At 41.3% G+C, this 14791-nt stretch overlaps 1 protein-coding gene across 1 annotated transcript; it reads right to left on the bottom strand.

The window, feature by feature from the left end:
* Positions 1–7011: 7011 nt before the first annotated feature.
* Positions 7012–12422, bottom strand: LOC124276020 (integral membrane protein GPR180-like). The gene is made up of 5 exons (XM_046711662.1): positions 12298–12422; positions 12115–12142; positions 10224–10415; positions 8842–8919; positions 7012–7394 (listed from the first exon to the last, which is right to left on the bottom strand). The coding sequence occupies exons 1-5, from the start codon at positions 12420–12422 to the stop codon at positions 7239–7241; spliced, it is 579 nt and encodes a 192-aa protein (XP_046567618.1). The 3' UTR covers positions 7012–7238.
* Between the last annotated feature and the right edge of the window lie 2369 nt (positions 12423–14791).

Here is a 14791-nt window from a genome sequence, read left to right as displayed (position 1 = left end):
CATCAGGAAATCCTATACAGTTTGTAATGATGCTTTTCGCCCGTTTCCATGATCATATTAACGGGGAAGTGTACACGAAAATCACATTTTTCCTTATGTGAAACAAAAAAATCAAATTTTTGAAATAATTAATATCAATTCTTGAAAATATACATGTACCAGGGCATGGAGTTAATCCACAGATGACATCCTTACCTTGTCAGCTTGCTGAAGGGGTTGACCTCTATGGTCATGTGGACAAGGTGTCTGACTTCAGATCAGAAGGTCCATGGTTGAATCCCAGCACAGGACTTTTTATGGCTGCTACATACACTAATGATGGCAGATAGGTTTAGGTGGACACTGGAGATCTAACAATATGGCGAAGCTAAGATACAATATGCATTCTCATAATATGGGGGCGTTACGATATTCATATCCTGATAAATATTTTTCTTTCATAAGTTCATATTGTCTCCAATTTTGCATTTGAATCAAAACCCTGAATCGTTTGTTTCAATGATGGAATATCAAAAGGGAGAAACACATGTATGACAAACTCTGGGAGACTTCAGATTGTGTTCTTTATAGGCAGCCAGGAAACACTAGAGAATCTGCATAGAGTCAAATCTCGATGAGTCGAATGCCGGTGTCTCGAATATTATGCATAACTCGAAGTACCTGTCAGTCCCGACCATTCCCTGTTATAGTTGTCATCATTTGAATACCAGTTACACGAATTCGACTTATAAATACACACGATGACTTGAGAAGAAACTTTGGTCCCATGAAATTCAAACAACAGCAATCTTGTATACATAAGCCGAAGTCAGTCAATGAGAAGTTGATTGGTGTAGCAAACTGATCCAATTAACAAACCAGCGCGGCTCACACCTTTCCGCCTTTGACGGGTGAGTTCAAAAGGCAGATTAGTGATTTTACGGAAATCACTGTCTGTGCTAATCAGACTGGAACTGATAAGGTGCCCCTATTAGTGATAGAGAAATCATTAGATAAACAAATGCTTAGGCGGAGGAATTAGGACTGGATCATCTTTTTTTCTACCCTCATAGACATACCTATGTCTCGAATACATTGATAAGTCGAATTTATTACTTGGTCCCCAGAGATTCGACTCATCGGGATTTGACTGTACTTTGGTTCTTGAAGAGTTTGTGTTTTTACATCAATATAACTTCAAATGCATCATATGTGTTAAGATACAGGAGTTGTAAATTGTTGTATTATATCATAATCTTCATGATACCGTATTGCCGTATCATTACACCACTGCTGAACTAGGTGATAACATGACACAGGTGATGAGAACAATGTTTTTAAAACTGGGTCCAAAACTGTAAGGCTTAGTCTGACCTCGGTTCATGAAGAGTGGCATCGTCGGTCAGAAGCTTGTGTTTTGTGTGTGTGCGTTTGTTGTTTTACGCCGCACTCAGCAATATTCCAGCTATGGCGACAGTCTGTAAATACTCGAGTTTCGACCAGACAGTCCTGTGATCAACAGCATGAACATTGATCTAAATAATTGGGATTTGATATGTGTCAAAGCTTGTGAATTAGCTGAATTAGAAATTATCAGTAATCCATTGCTGACATAGTGCAAGTTAAGTTAAGTTCTTTATAACAAACCCTTGTAAATACCAAGTTTGAGGTGAGTTGGATTTTATACTTTGCACCGTGTTCCACATAAGAGTCGGCAGAATATTTGAACTTGAAGGTCTGAAGTGATGCAGATCCCAGATGTTTTTCACTTTCAACATGTTTTTCAACAATCAGGGTGAACCTGAATTGGAACCCTCCCTTGGTTTCTGGAATGCCCCTGGGGCACAACACTGCACAGTGAAATTATACGACAGGGCAGCTAATGCCCAAACCAAGTTTAGAGAGGACAAGTCATTGAGTCATATTGTGAGAAATCTTCACAGTATTAGAGCATGAAGACTTTAAATTACCGATCCAGACCACTCCATCCATTTAGCTGCCTCACACAACAAGCATGAGTTGTTTTGTACAACCCAGAAGTCTGATAGGTTGACAAGGCTGTGTTCAAGGGAGGTAACTCTTCTTTCACTTCCTTTCTGAGGGCAACTAATTTGCCCTCCTTTCCTCAAAATGCAAATGAAGAAAGTTGTCTGTTGTTTAACATTGCACTAAGCATTTTCCTGCTATATGATGGATGTCTGTAAATATATAAATCAAGTGACTGACATGAGAAACGATCTATGCGGTTTTGACACTTATGTCAAATGTGGATCTTCAAGGGTTAAGGAAGGTGGTTGTTTAAAGAATATGCAAATGACAACTGACACATTCTCATGTAAAATAGATATTTATTTCTATTTAAATATAGACAGGCAACAACCATGGGAAACAGCCATGCAGTACAGCAGTCGGTCATGTTGGAGAATGTACACATGGGGATGTTGATGTGAGAATATTTTCATCCGAACATTGTTATGGACATTGGGGTTTGGGGATATGAGATTGTCAACATTATCGTGTGGAAGTTGAACTGGTGATAACATTGGAACATTGATGACATATACATACAGACCTTGACAAAGGGACATTGACCTAGACACAGAAAGGTGTTGACATTGGTACACACAGGTCATCACAAAGACACACACTCAAGATCTCATAATACATAATATACTATTCACACTTTGCTGAGGATCAAATCATGGATTCGACAGAAAACTATGATGTGGGGTCAAATTTGGTTTAAATATCTAAGTTTATTGTAAGCATGGATCCTAGGTTTCAGTTTGTCATTTCATCTTGTGGAACACATACCTGCTATAGACAGGCGTTGTGTACTTGTCAATGACTCGTTCCATGATTTGCAAAATGGTTGATTGGTGCCATGAAAACAATTTCTATGCTTACTCATGTATCAAGTGCATAAGGTTAGATTCAAGTGACTGTTTGCCTAAAGAGCGGTTACCATATTATTATTTATCCAATTTCGAATGGATACAATTTCAAATTATACATCTACATTTAAGTAAAGTTATGAAGTTTGGTGATCCTTAGCAAAGTGTGAGTAGTATATGTTGACATGGACATGGGTATATGAGGACTGTCACATGAGGACCTGAACTCTGATGTTGACTGAGGCACAGGTACATGACGACTGTCACAAGGAGAAATGTACATGAGGACCATCATGAGGACAAGTACACGACGTAAGGATATTAACATTGGTACAGGTACAGAACCTTCACAAGAGGACACGTATGAGGACATTGAGATGAGGACATACACATTTGGATGTCTTGATGAGCACATGTTCTCACTGATGACATCCCTGACGACCTCGACATGGGCTGCAGATTGAGATCATGGTCTTATATACTATTCACACTTTGCTGAGGATCAAATCATGCATTCAACAGAAAACTATGATGTGGGGTCAAATTTGGTTTAAATATCAAAGCTTATGCAAGCATGGTTCCTAGGTTTCAGTATGTCATTGCATCTTGTGGATCCCATACCTGCTATTGACAGGTGTTGTCTATTTGTCAGTGACTCGTTCAATGATTTGGATCCATCAAAATGGTTGATTGGTGCCACGAAAACCATTTCTAAGGTTACTCATGTATCAAGTGCATAAGGTTAGAATAAAGTGGCTGTCTGCATAAAGAAGGGTTACCATATTAATATTTATCCAGTTTTAAATGGATACAATTTCATATTATAAATATACGTTTAAGTAAAGAATTATTGTGATCCTTATCAAAGTGTGAGTAGTATATATACAAGGACATGAACCGTGGGACACTGGTCTGCTATACCTACAACTGATAAGGTATTAAAGTTCAGTGTACCAATATCTTACATATCATTAAAGGTTTTCAACAGGAACATCATGAGATACATGACAGAGGATAGATCTATAACCAGTTTCCATCTTGAACAGGTTCCTAAGATTTCAAGTAGAACTACAGAACTACCAAGAAGGTTTTGTTCATGGCATATTCCAAGATCTATATGGTTTCATCTGGAATTATTAGCTGACAAATTCTATATGGTATCATCTAGACTATTATTTGCTGAGCTTTCAACACCATGCCATACAAATTCTACTGGTCATTCTCTTGAGAGAAGTTGGTAATCTGAGGAAGTTTACTGTGTACAACAATGGTGACAACAAAATCAAACCAATGGTAGAAATTGGGTCTAGGTTATTTATCAAAATATGATACATTGCAAATTCAAGTATGATGCTGTAGCTTCATAGGAAAACTTTGGATTCAAACCAACAATTAATCCTGGCAGTTAAGGGGACACAACTCTACACAGCTGGTTACAGCACCACTGGGCCACTTAGGCTCATTTAACTGAAAAGAAAACTTCCTACAAAACATGAAATTATTTTTTCCATGTCAACATTGTCTGTCTTCTGCCAACAGCTCCATATGACATTAAAATATCATTGCCAAACAGGTAAAGAACTTGAATGGAATCTTAGCGAGGATGCGTAGTTTTTAAGCTAAATGTACTCAAGATGATAAATACAATTATGGTATACATGCAGGGTATGAAACTCCCAATAGATTTAGCCAGACCACCAGGCTGGTTAGATGTAAAACTTGCCAGCCCTCACCAAAACTTACCTACCTGCAAATAATTTAGGTTTGACAAGCGACGTAGTTTATCATCTAATTGGAAATCATCATTTATTTTTAATAATGATTTATTATCCTGAAATATCATGAATATCTTCATATACATGTCCAAATTTTAACCCAACCGTCGGGCAGGTGAATTTGAGAATCTGGCAGTCCGTGTTGAAAATAACCCGTCCCGGGCAATGGGGCAGGCAGGTATTTCGAACGTTGATATATGTTAATTTTTTCAAGCTTTTGAGATAGAGGTAAACATTGATTAAACACGTTTACCTTTTGGCTGTGTCTATGCAACAAACAAAATCAAAACTATATCTAGCCATGGCTCACTATAGAACCTCTATGCAACTGTATTGAACAGCTCCATCCTTTCAAGCTAACACAACCTAGATCACCTGTATGTATAAAATAGCGTAAATATCAAACAAATATCATAAACATGCATGGACCAAATAAATACATGCTTCAAAGTTTGTGAACATGCAAAGTAAATAATCAACAACCAATATTTACTGATATGACAATAACTTGATAAACAAAATGTGAGATGAAGGACATATACATCTGTATCTGCCCGAAATGGCTACAAGCACCGCACCAACTGGGATTCTTCATTCAATAGAACCAGGAACTGAGATTATTGTCAAAGATAAATTATTTCTGAATCTTTTAAACACATTTTGTGAGAATCGTTCTTTTCAGTATTCAGTATTTCTACGTTATCTGTCACTTTATGTCACCCCTGATTATCCAGCATATCTACTATAAGGGAATTGGGATATAATAATAGGCTGGATAATCAAGGGAGGTTGGGTTGGCTGGTTGGGGTGTTAATGTGGAGAAATATCATTTTATCAGATTAAGAAGGAAATGGTGTACCATGGTGTATGTTTCTGGTCAAGAGAACAATTTATCAATTTCCACACCCCTGTTAATAATATTCCTGTAAAATATTCCAGTAATTAATGGTCTGATCCTGGATAGTTGATGAAAAATGGCCTTGGATTCAATTGCGAGTAGCTGAGAGTACATCAAAAACACATCTCCATTCAAATTGCACCACCCAATTACACTGGACAAACAACATAATCTATTGTTGGATTCAAATGAAAAAAACCCAAACATGTTCCATATCAACTTTACATATTCCAGCTATAATTCCACTTCATAGCTTCAAAGTGACAAAATAGCTTTTGCCATGAGCTATCTGAATATTGGGGTTCATCAAAGCTCTGTAGATGATGCATAAATTGGGAGCTACCAAAGTGATGAAGCTTTCCTACATCAAGAGTATACTCTATGATCTCACTGAGATACTATTCAAAAAGCAGCAAACTGACCACCTTCCCTATTACAAGCCACTCGGATCTTGAAAGTGCTATCTTGACAACTTGTTCTTGACTTTAACTTGAACGTCATATACTTTTCTTATACTGACATATAGTCAGTATGTGTTTCTGTTGAAAGACACATGACTGCTTCTAGGACCATGAACATAGAAAAAACATTACATTTTAGGCCAGTACATGAATCACACTTTTCTCCAGAGTTTCTACTGACCAATACACTGGAACTGCTAATATCAATGTGAAAATATCAGAAATATCTTTCAATCCTCAGGGTTACATTGTTTATTCTATCAATTGGGTCAAGGAAATGGATTTGGAAACTTCCAACCTTTGAGTGAGTGAGTTTAGTTTTACACGCTTTTAGCAATATTCCAGCAATATCATGGCTGGGGACACCAGAAATGGACTTCACACATTGTACCCATGTGGGGTATCAAACCCAGGTCTTCAGTGTGACAAACAAACACTGGTACACTTACAGAATACCGGATACCTAATTATATACATTCTATTGTGCGCGTGAGGCTCCTATATATAGAAGAAACAGAGAGCGCGAGCCTGCGAGCGATCCAATAAAAATACGAATTTAAGGTAAAAAATAAGGTTAAAATCGAATTCCTCTCCCTTACTTTCGGTTTAGGAAACCTAAACTGGGGATTTTAACAGCGTTCACTGACGTAAACAGAGTAAAAAGTAATCGTGTGTTGAAATTTTATTCAAATGCATGCTGGGAAAAGGAACTCTACAGTGTGGGAACACTCTGATGGTAAGTGTTTTTTGATTGGTAAGGTAAGGTAAGGTAGGTAAGGCTTTTAAATAAAGGGTGGTACCCCCTTTACCCCCATTATCTTACCTTTTTTTAGCTTTAATATTGTTTAATATTTAATATTTAATATTGAACGCTGCTTCAACACAGCCTTCATTCATGGCGTGCCGTTGCTAAGGAAACAAAACGGAAGTGCGCCAAAATAAATGCGCAATCAAAATAAAAATGGCGGATAGGTATCCGGTATTCTGTAATCTTGCCCAAACACTTTAACCACTAGACTACCCCACTGCCCCTACAACCTTCGAATCTTCTTTTGAAAACAACACATAAAACCAGTATGATCATCATAAAAACGAAAAGTTATCACATGGCATTCTGAGGTTTCAGTTTGTCTCTGAATGGTAAACAACAACTTCATTGATATGAAACTGAAACGATCATTTGTTATGTATTGAGTGACACTGATGACAAAATGACGTCCACTACATAGTGTCAAGAATACATCTTCAAGCTAAAGGTTTTATCAAATCTGAGTGGCAGGGTGCTGGAGAGGGCGGACACTTCCCAGTATAGGCTTCTGGAGAGGAAGAGCTTGTACAGGAACGCCCCGGCCAGGGACTGGCTAAGCAACACCCCCATCAACACTAACTGCAATACAAAGAAGGAGTTAGGTTACTAGGACTGGCTAACAATTAGCGGTGTTCCAATCAATTGAAATAATGGAAGATTGGTCGCAGTGACCAAACGACCAAGCAATCAATCACATTTTCTCATAATTGAACACAAACAATTTTGGAACTACTGTTTTAGTCTTTGAAACACTTGACGATGGAACATGTCTTCTAAGTTTTCAGGGCCTGAAAACTTGTTTTTCTTCCACTAACTAAAAAGTCATGACTGAATATTTCTTGAAAATTCCAGGAAGTTTATGTTCATGATATATTAGTCATCACTTTAAAGTAGCTAACTGCATCATGCTATACATATCTGCAATAACAACCTAGATAGGACATCTGAAAAATTACGCTAACCAATTTTTTTTCGATGATTGTTTGTTGGTAATGAAGCAATCCTCAATTGTGAGATTTCAACCAATTCCCAACACTACTAACGGTATAGACAGTGTATGAAATAAGCCAAAAACCCAGCCAGACATCAGGGCTGGTAACTTCAAAATGTTACCAGCCCGAAATGGATTTAACCAGACCAGACACCAAGATATTGTGAATTTACTCAAGATGTATAGAACATCTAAATATTTTACCAGACCATTGGACTGGCTAGCTGTAAATTTAGACCACCTGTCAGAAATCTAGCCCGTCTTGGGCGGTCGGACGGGCCTTATTTCATACACTGATAGATATCATAGAGATCAATAATCATTAACAAAGTATCAATTATCGATAAATATCTGAGCCGTAACATTGACCAAAATGAAAGAAATGAATATATTTCCCATCATTAGTGAGTGGTGACATGTTTTTCATCGATTCTTAACAAAACAGCATCCGGAACAGTTTCAAGGCAGACCATGAGTACAGTGCTAAATTTGTATATTGTGTGAGAAAATTACAACTTTCATCGATAACACAATTTTCATATTGATAATCATTAATAATTCTTCCTATCGACAATATTTCCGATTATCGTGCATTTTAGCCAGGTTACACACAATGCCTTTAGAATGTGGTCAAATGATCTCCAGACTTCAAGTGCTTTCATTCAGTAATTCTATTCTAATCAATTGATCCATTTACATTGTTCATGTGATCACAAATTGTCTACATAAACATTTTAACAACCAATCAAACGCTAACATTGGTGAACGTGTAAGGGAGATAACTTGAAATTAGAAACCAAACACAGTCAGTTATGGTCATGACCACATATTTTCCATTAAAAATATATTTAGGGCTTCCTTTAGTGAGTCAGTCTGTTTTAAATATTGAATGTCTTGCCAACTTGTTCATAATCAATGGGACTAGCCACCACATTGAGGCAATTATCCAATCAAATTAGCAAATAGAAATCAAGGGCAGATAATTTGACATTACGAGAACTACAAGACTTTCGATAATTTAGCCCTAAATCTTACCTTTGAGCGGAGGTATTCCGGAAATATCCATGTTATAGTAACAGTGGCAGGATAGCACAGGAACCACAACATGCAGGCCTGAAGTAAACAGTGCAGTTTAGTGAGTCAGTGCAGTTTACGTAGTGGCTTGTCGCTATGGGCAACAAGCCCTAAATTATGCAGTTCTCAAATGTTTACCACAGTGCCTCTGGTGCTGAAAAAGGGTTTTTGGTACGCCTAAGGGACACAACTCTGTTGTACAAACTGTGATCTCTTGGACAAGTACATTTTACAGAATATATATTGCTTGAACTTGGGTCTTGATTCAGTAGTCCGGACGATTCAAAATCCGGACGAATTTGCTGAGAAATGCAACCGTCCGGATTAACGAGGCTTCACTGTACATGACAGCAATGGAGCAGCAATATTTCACTGTGTCCCATGATGTAACTAAAGAGATCAATAACATCTGGGGGTGATCACAAGTGATCTGTTTGATTGGCATTTTTTAAGTTGATGAATAATAATGAAACACATGATGCTTTATCATGCTTTGGACTAAGTTGTCATCCAAGTATCATACCTTTCTTGGTTTGGTTTGGTTAGGTTTGGTTTGGTTGGTTGTTGTTTAATGCGGCACTCAGCAATATTCCAGCTATATAATGGCGGTCTGTGAATAATCAAGTCTGGACCAGACAATCCAGTGACCAACAACATGAGCATCGTTCTACACAAGTGGCATACGATGACATGTGTCAACCAAGTCAGCGAGCCTGACCACCTGATTGAGTTAATGGTAGCATCTGAAGACAAGCATGGAGTTGCTGAAGACCAGGATCTCCACGGGTCTCCTTTCTTACGAGGTGAGGTGAGGTGAAATTGGGTTTAACGTCGGCTTGAGAATATTTCAGCTCATATGATGACGTGCATGCGTGTGTATGTGTATGTGCGGCTGCTTGTACTAGCCCAGACTGAAGCTGGTATTATAGTCCTAGCTCACTGAGATACCATGCCGCAGTGAAGCATGAATACCCCACTCAGACACATTATACTGACTCCAAGCCAACCAGTCCTTGTTGTACCCATTAATGCCGAGCGCCAGGCAGGGACCAACAAGTACCATATTTTAACGTCTTTTGGTATGACGCGGTCAGGGATCGAAACCCGCGACCTTCCGCTCTCCGGGCGGACGCTCTAACCACTACACCACGGAGGCGGTCGCCTTTCTTACGATATACAAAGTTATGAATGATAATGATACCAATCATCATAATATAAGCTGATTATTGAAAATGAACTGTTGTGTGGAAACATACCATACTAAACATGACAACAAGACACCAAAGAAAAATATCACACACATACCAAAAATGTTTCTTGTAAACAACTAGATCAAAACTTACTTTTGTAAAAGAACTATAAAATTCACGCTTTAATGAACTTCTCTCAGCTTTAATGGTTGTGTAGAGATTCCATCCAAACATGCCGGCCAACAGGATGCGGAGCACCACCAGGGCTGTCCCCGCCCGACTCCTGTGGGCGTGGTACGTCCGTGTGTAGCTGTCATTGTACTGCTCCCACAGAAACAAACCTCCCTGAAAAAACAGAAGCGGCATAGTACATAAGTAGGGCTGTGTATTGCCAAATAAACTGTATTGCAATACATCGCCATTGTGGTACCCACACTCTAAAACATAATGTGAGTGTTGGGAGTGTTTGACAGTGAGTGACATTGATTGTACATGCAGAGCCTATTTTCTACACGCTAAAGCCCTAAAAATAAATGTTATGGTTGTGATAATAGAACTCACAAATGTAGATTTGATTTCGTGGGATTGTGTAGATTTGTCTGTGGGAGCTGTGCCTATTTACACATCAGAGGGGTACACAAAGTCCACAGCCTAGACTACCAGTTGTCTGACTTCCATTTTAGTGGAAGCCCCGTGGCTGAATGGGTTAGGCGCCTGACTTTGTGTGTTGGAGATTAGGTGCCTGACTGTGAGGGTGTGGGTTCAAATCCCATATGGGTCTCAACCCAATAAAAGGACTAGCATCTGTTTTTCACTGACAAAGTATCATCCCAAATATAAAAAAGTTCTACATTTGACCACTTCCTAAATGGCATTGTGTGTTCATAGTTTTCAGCTGTGGGAGCCGTGCCAATTTACACTTATCAGTGGGGTACACAAAGTCTGTGGTCCAGACTACCAGCTATGAGAATTTAAAATTGTGGCAGCTGCAGTGGCTGAATGGGTTAGGAAGACTGCATAATGTTACAATCAAAATCCATCAGTCCCTTAGTCACATGTCAGTTTTACAGTTTTTGTGTTTTTCATTCTTTAAAGCCTTTACTCAGGAATTCTGATTTTCAGAAACCAAATGCACAGAGAACATTCATATAACATCAACAATACACAGCGTTGAGTGTAGATGCCATAACTTTCAGAAATGGTGTGTAAAATAGCCATAATTTCATTAGCACAGCCTTTATTGTACTCCATTCATGTTTCTTTTCAAGAACTGCCAGGTTCATGTTTGCTTTTCAAGACACAGAAATGAGAAAGTTCCCTGAGGCAATCTCTTATTGTTTTGTCTTTTTTGACTCAGAGAGGTTCCATATCTGAGTTGGCTGACCACTTCCTTTCAGATTATGCAGAAGCCACAGATATTCAAAACAGCCTCATAGAAGAAAGTTCACCTTGATGACAATTGTTGGCCTTATTGATGATGTTTCAGCTGTTTCCAGATTCTGCCAATCAGTTACAGAAAAAAAAGAGAGTTGAAGAATTTTGTGATGCCACAGGAATGAAGTTAAACCTGAACAAGACAAAGATAATTGTTTTCAGGTTATTAAAATCTAAATATTTTAGATATTTAAATACTTACCTTACCATAGGTCTTATGCATATTACCTCAAGCTCCGCTTTAAAGAGATCAGACAGTCGCTGATTCGCCATTCTATAGAACGGCCACCTCGTGTATCGACGAAAGTGTACAGGCAACGGAAGTGACGTGATCTTCCCCTCCAGCAAAGCCGGGTCCATCCAAAATCACTTTTACTGACCAGGTCCGAAGAGCCCAGAGAGGGGAGGAGCATCCAGCGTTGGGAGGGAGTTACCGCCCTATGGTAAGGTAAGTATTTAAATATCTAAAATATTTAGATTTTAATAAATTTTTAACTTACCTTACCATAGGTCTTATGCATATGGATTCGACAGTAGGACGGCGGTGTCGGGCTCCAGAGGACCGTCCCACGAAAAACCCACATGCCAAGGGAAAACCAGAAGAAACTACTGAATCGCCAGACTGTCGCAGGAGGCGCCTGGAACAGGAGACAGATAGTAACTAAAGGCAACCCTAAGGAAAACAAATACACCCAAAGTGTAAGTTAACCTGAAGACCAGAAGGTAAGAAGAAGTAGTTACCTAATGGGCGGTAGGACGGGTGAGTTGCTGAGCAACCACCAGTGGACCAAACGATTGAAGACCTTCCACGTCCTCGACGGCCAAATCCCGCAGGTAATGACTAGCGAAGACAGTAGAGGACTTCCAAAAACAACCCTCCATGATGGCTGGAACGGTGCAGTTTCTGTGGAGAGCCATGGTGGATGCCAGAGCCCTAATCTCATGCGGATTATTGGCTGTAGGATGAGGCAGATCTTGCGCATCGTAGGCGGTCAGGATGGTAGTACGGAGCCAGAGCGCAAGCGTATTCTTATTAACTTCACCTTTGGCCACAGAAGACAACGGATGAACAGTCTCTACGAGACTGCCTCCTGGAAGATGACTTGGCAATATAAATCTTAAGTGCCCTCACGGACAAAGCAGCTGTTCCTCAGCCGCGTGAGGTCCTAGAATGGAAGACAAAGGAGGGATGGAGAAGATCCTATCCGGGTTGTCCCGCAGCTGGTTCTTGGCCACGAAATCCCAAAGCAGTCCGAGATGAACAAGACCATGCCGTGACTGCTCAAAACGCACCCTGGTGACATCCAATGCGTGGATCTCACTAACCCTAGCTGCTGTGGCCAGGGCCAAGAGAAAGGCTGTCTTCCTGGAGAGGTTCTCAAAAGAAGCCGTGTCCAAGGGCTCATAAGGGGGACCTCTCAGATGACGAAGAACGACGTTTAGGTCCCAAGCCGGAGGACGGAGCTTTGCCTTCTGGTCCTCCAGCTTAAACGCTTTGAGGACGGCGATGAGTTCTGGCACCTTGGAAATCTTTTTGTCGCACTTGACCGCCAGAACGGAGTTAAGAGCCGATAAATAAGTTCCTATAGTGTTGCCCTTGAGACGCCGGGACTTCCGAAGAAAGAGAAGGAACTCTGCTATAAACTGAGGAGAAGCCTTCAACGGGTCCTTGGACTTCTGTGCACAAAACTTCTCAAAAGAAACCCACTTATCATCATAGAGTGATCTTGTGGAGACTCGATGAGCACGAGCAATAACCTTGGCGACACCCGTGGAGAAGCCCTTGGCCTTCAGCGCCTTTTGCAGATGATCCAACCGCACAGATGAAACCGAGTCGGATCGGGATGCCACTGTCGACTGTGGGGATGCCTGAGCAGGTGAGGCCAGTCTGGTAACTGTTGCGGACTTCTTTCGGCGAGACGGCGCAGATCTGGGAACCAGGTTCTGGCTGGCCACCAAGGCGCGACCAAAAGCAGACGAATCGTCTCTGTCCGCTTGACCTTTGCTATTACCGCTGGCAACAGAACTGGTGGTGGAAAGGCGTACACGTCCAGACCCTCCCACGACAAGGACATGGCGTCGACCGCCCATGCCGCTGGATCTGGAATCGGAGACACGTACAACGGCAGCTGTGTGTTGAAGCGAGTCGCAAACAGGTCGATCAGAGGGCGGCCGTGACTGTGACAAAGAAGTTTGAACGCTTCTGGATGTAGCATCCACTCTGTTGGAGACGGTTTGCCCGGCCTTGAGAGAGCGTCTGCCAAAACGTTCTTGCACCCTGGGATGTGTCGGGCTCTGGCGCTGATGCCATTGTCGCCCAGGAGACTGGCCAGCTGGAACGTCTGCTCCAACAACTGTTTGGACCTGGTCGTTCCCTGATTGTGAATCAACCACACCACCGTGGAATTGTCCGACGCTATCAGGAGCCTGGTGTTCCGCAACAGAGGCACCCAGTGTCGAACCGCTAAAATGACTGCTTGCAGCTCCAAGTTGTTGATGTGCCATCCTAGCTCGGTGCCTGACCACAGCCCCGAGGTGGTCTGGTCGTTGAGGTGAGCACCCCAACCTTGAAGAGACGCATCTACTAACAGTTCGTGATCGTGAACAAACTCTGTCAAGGAGACTCCTGCGCAGACGTTCGACTCGACAGTCCACCAACGGAGGTAAGCGTGGAGATGCAGGGGCAAAAGGAACCTCATCTGAAGGTCGTCCGCCTGGATGTAAGGCAACAGGAAGCGCTGTAACGGCCGGGCATCGCTTACCTCTGAGCCGCCAAGTCCTGGGCTGAGGTGAGGAGACCTAAGAGGGACTGCCACTCCCTGAGCACGAAAGCGGCTGGGATAGACCTCGGTTGGCTTAAACTGACAATCTTTCTCCAGCGATCTAGCTGAATCCTGACAAGGTCGCAATGTGTCAGGAAGAGGCCTCCTATAAACGCCAGTTCCTGGACGGCTCCAGGTGGGATTTGTCTATGTTGATAATCCATCCCAGTTGCTGCAAGAGATGAATGGCAAAGTGCATCTGTTTGGCTAACTGAGGGTCGAGGTGGTTCATGAGACAGTCGCCTATATAAGGGTCGGGTCGATGCCCCTGAGATGGAGGAACCGGGTGATCGGCGAGGTAATCCGAGTAAAAAGCCACGGGGCCGTGGAAATTCCAAATGGAAGCACTTTCCACTGGTAGTGGGACCCGTTGAAAAAGAACCTCAGGTACTTTCTGTGACGGTGGTAAATGGGCACATGCAGGTAGGCATCCTGAAGGTCGAGGCTGGCCAACCAGACCCTGGG

This window comes from Haliotis rubra, unplaced genomic scaffold (assembly GCF_003918875.1).
Source record: "Haliotis rubra isolate DU_JTF1 unplaced genomic scaffold, ASM391887v1 Scf2049, whole genome shotgun sequence".
NCBI lineage: Eukaryota > Metazoa > Mollusca > Gastropoda > Lepetellida > Haliotidae > Haliotis > Haliotis rubra.
The sequence above is the reverse complement of the archived record's forward strand: the minus strand, read 5'-3'. Positions and strand labels throughout refer to the sequence as shown.

Bases quoted from the DNA above. Each gene is read 5' to 3' on its own strand.
- LOC124276020 (XM_046711662.1), bottom strand. From the start codon at position 12,422: ATGGCTCTCCACAGAAACTGCACCGTTCCAGCCATCATGGAGGGTTGT. The intron at 10,416-12,114 runs GTAGTTTCTTCT...CTGTTTTTTCAG, and splicing joins TGCGACAGTCTGGCGATTCA to GGAGGTTTGTTTCTGTGGGA. The intron at 8,920-10,223 runs GTAAGTTTTGAT...TGTTTACTTCAG, and splicing joins TTTATAGTTCTTTTACAAAA to GCCTGCATGTTGTGGTTCCT.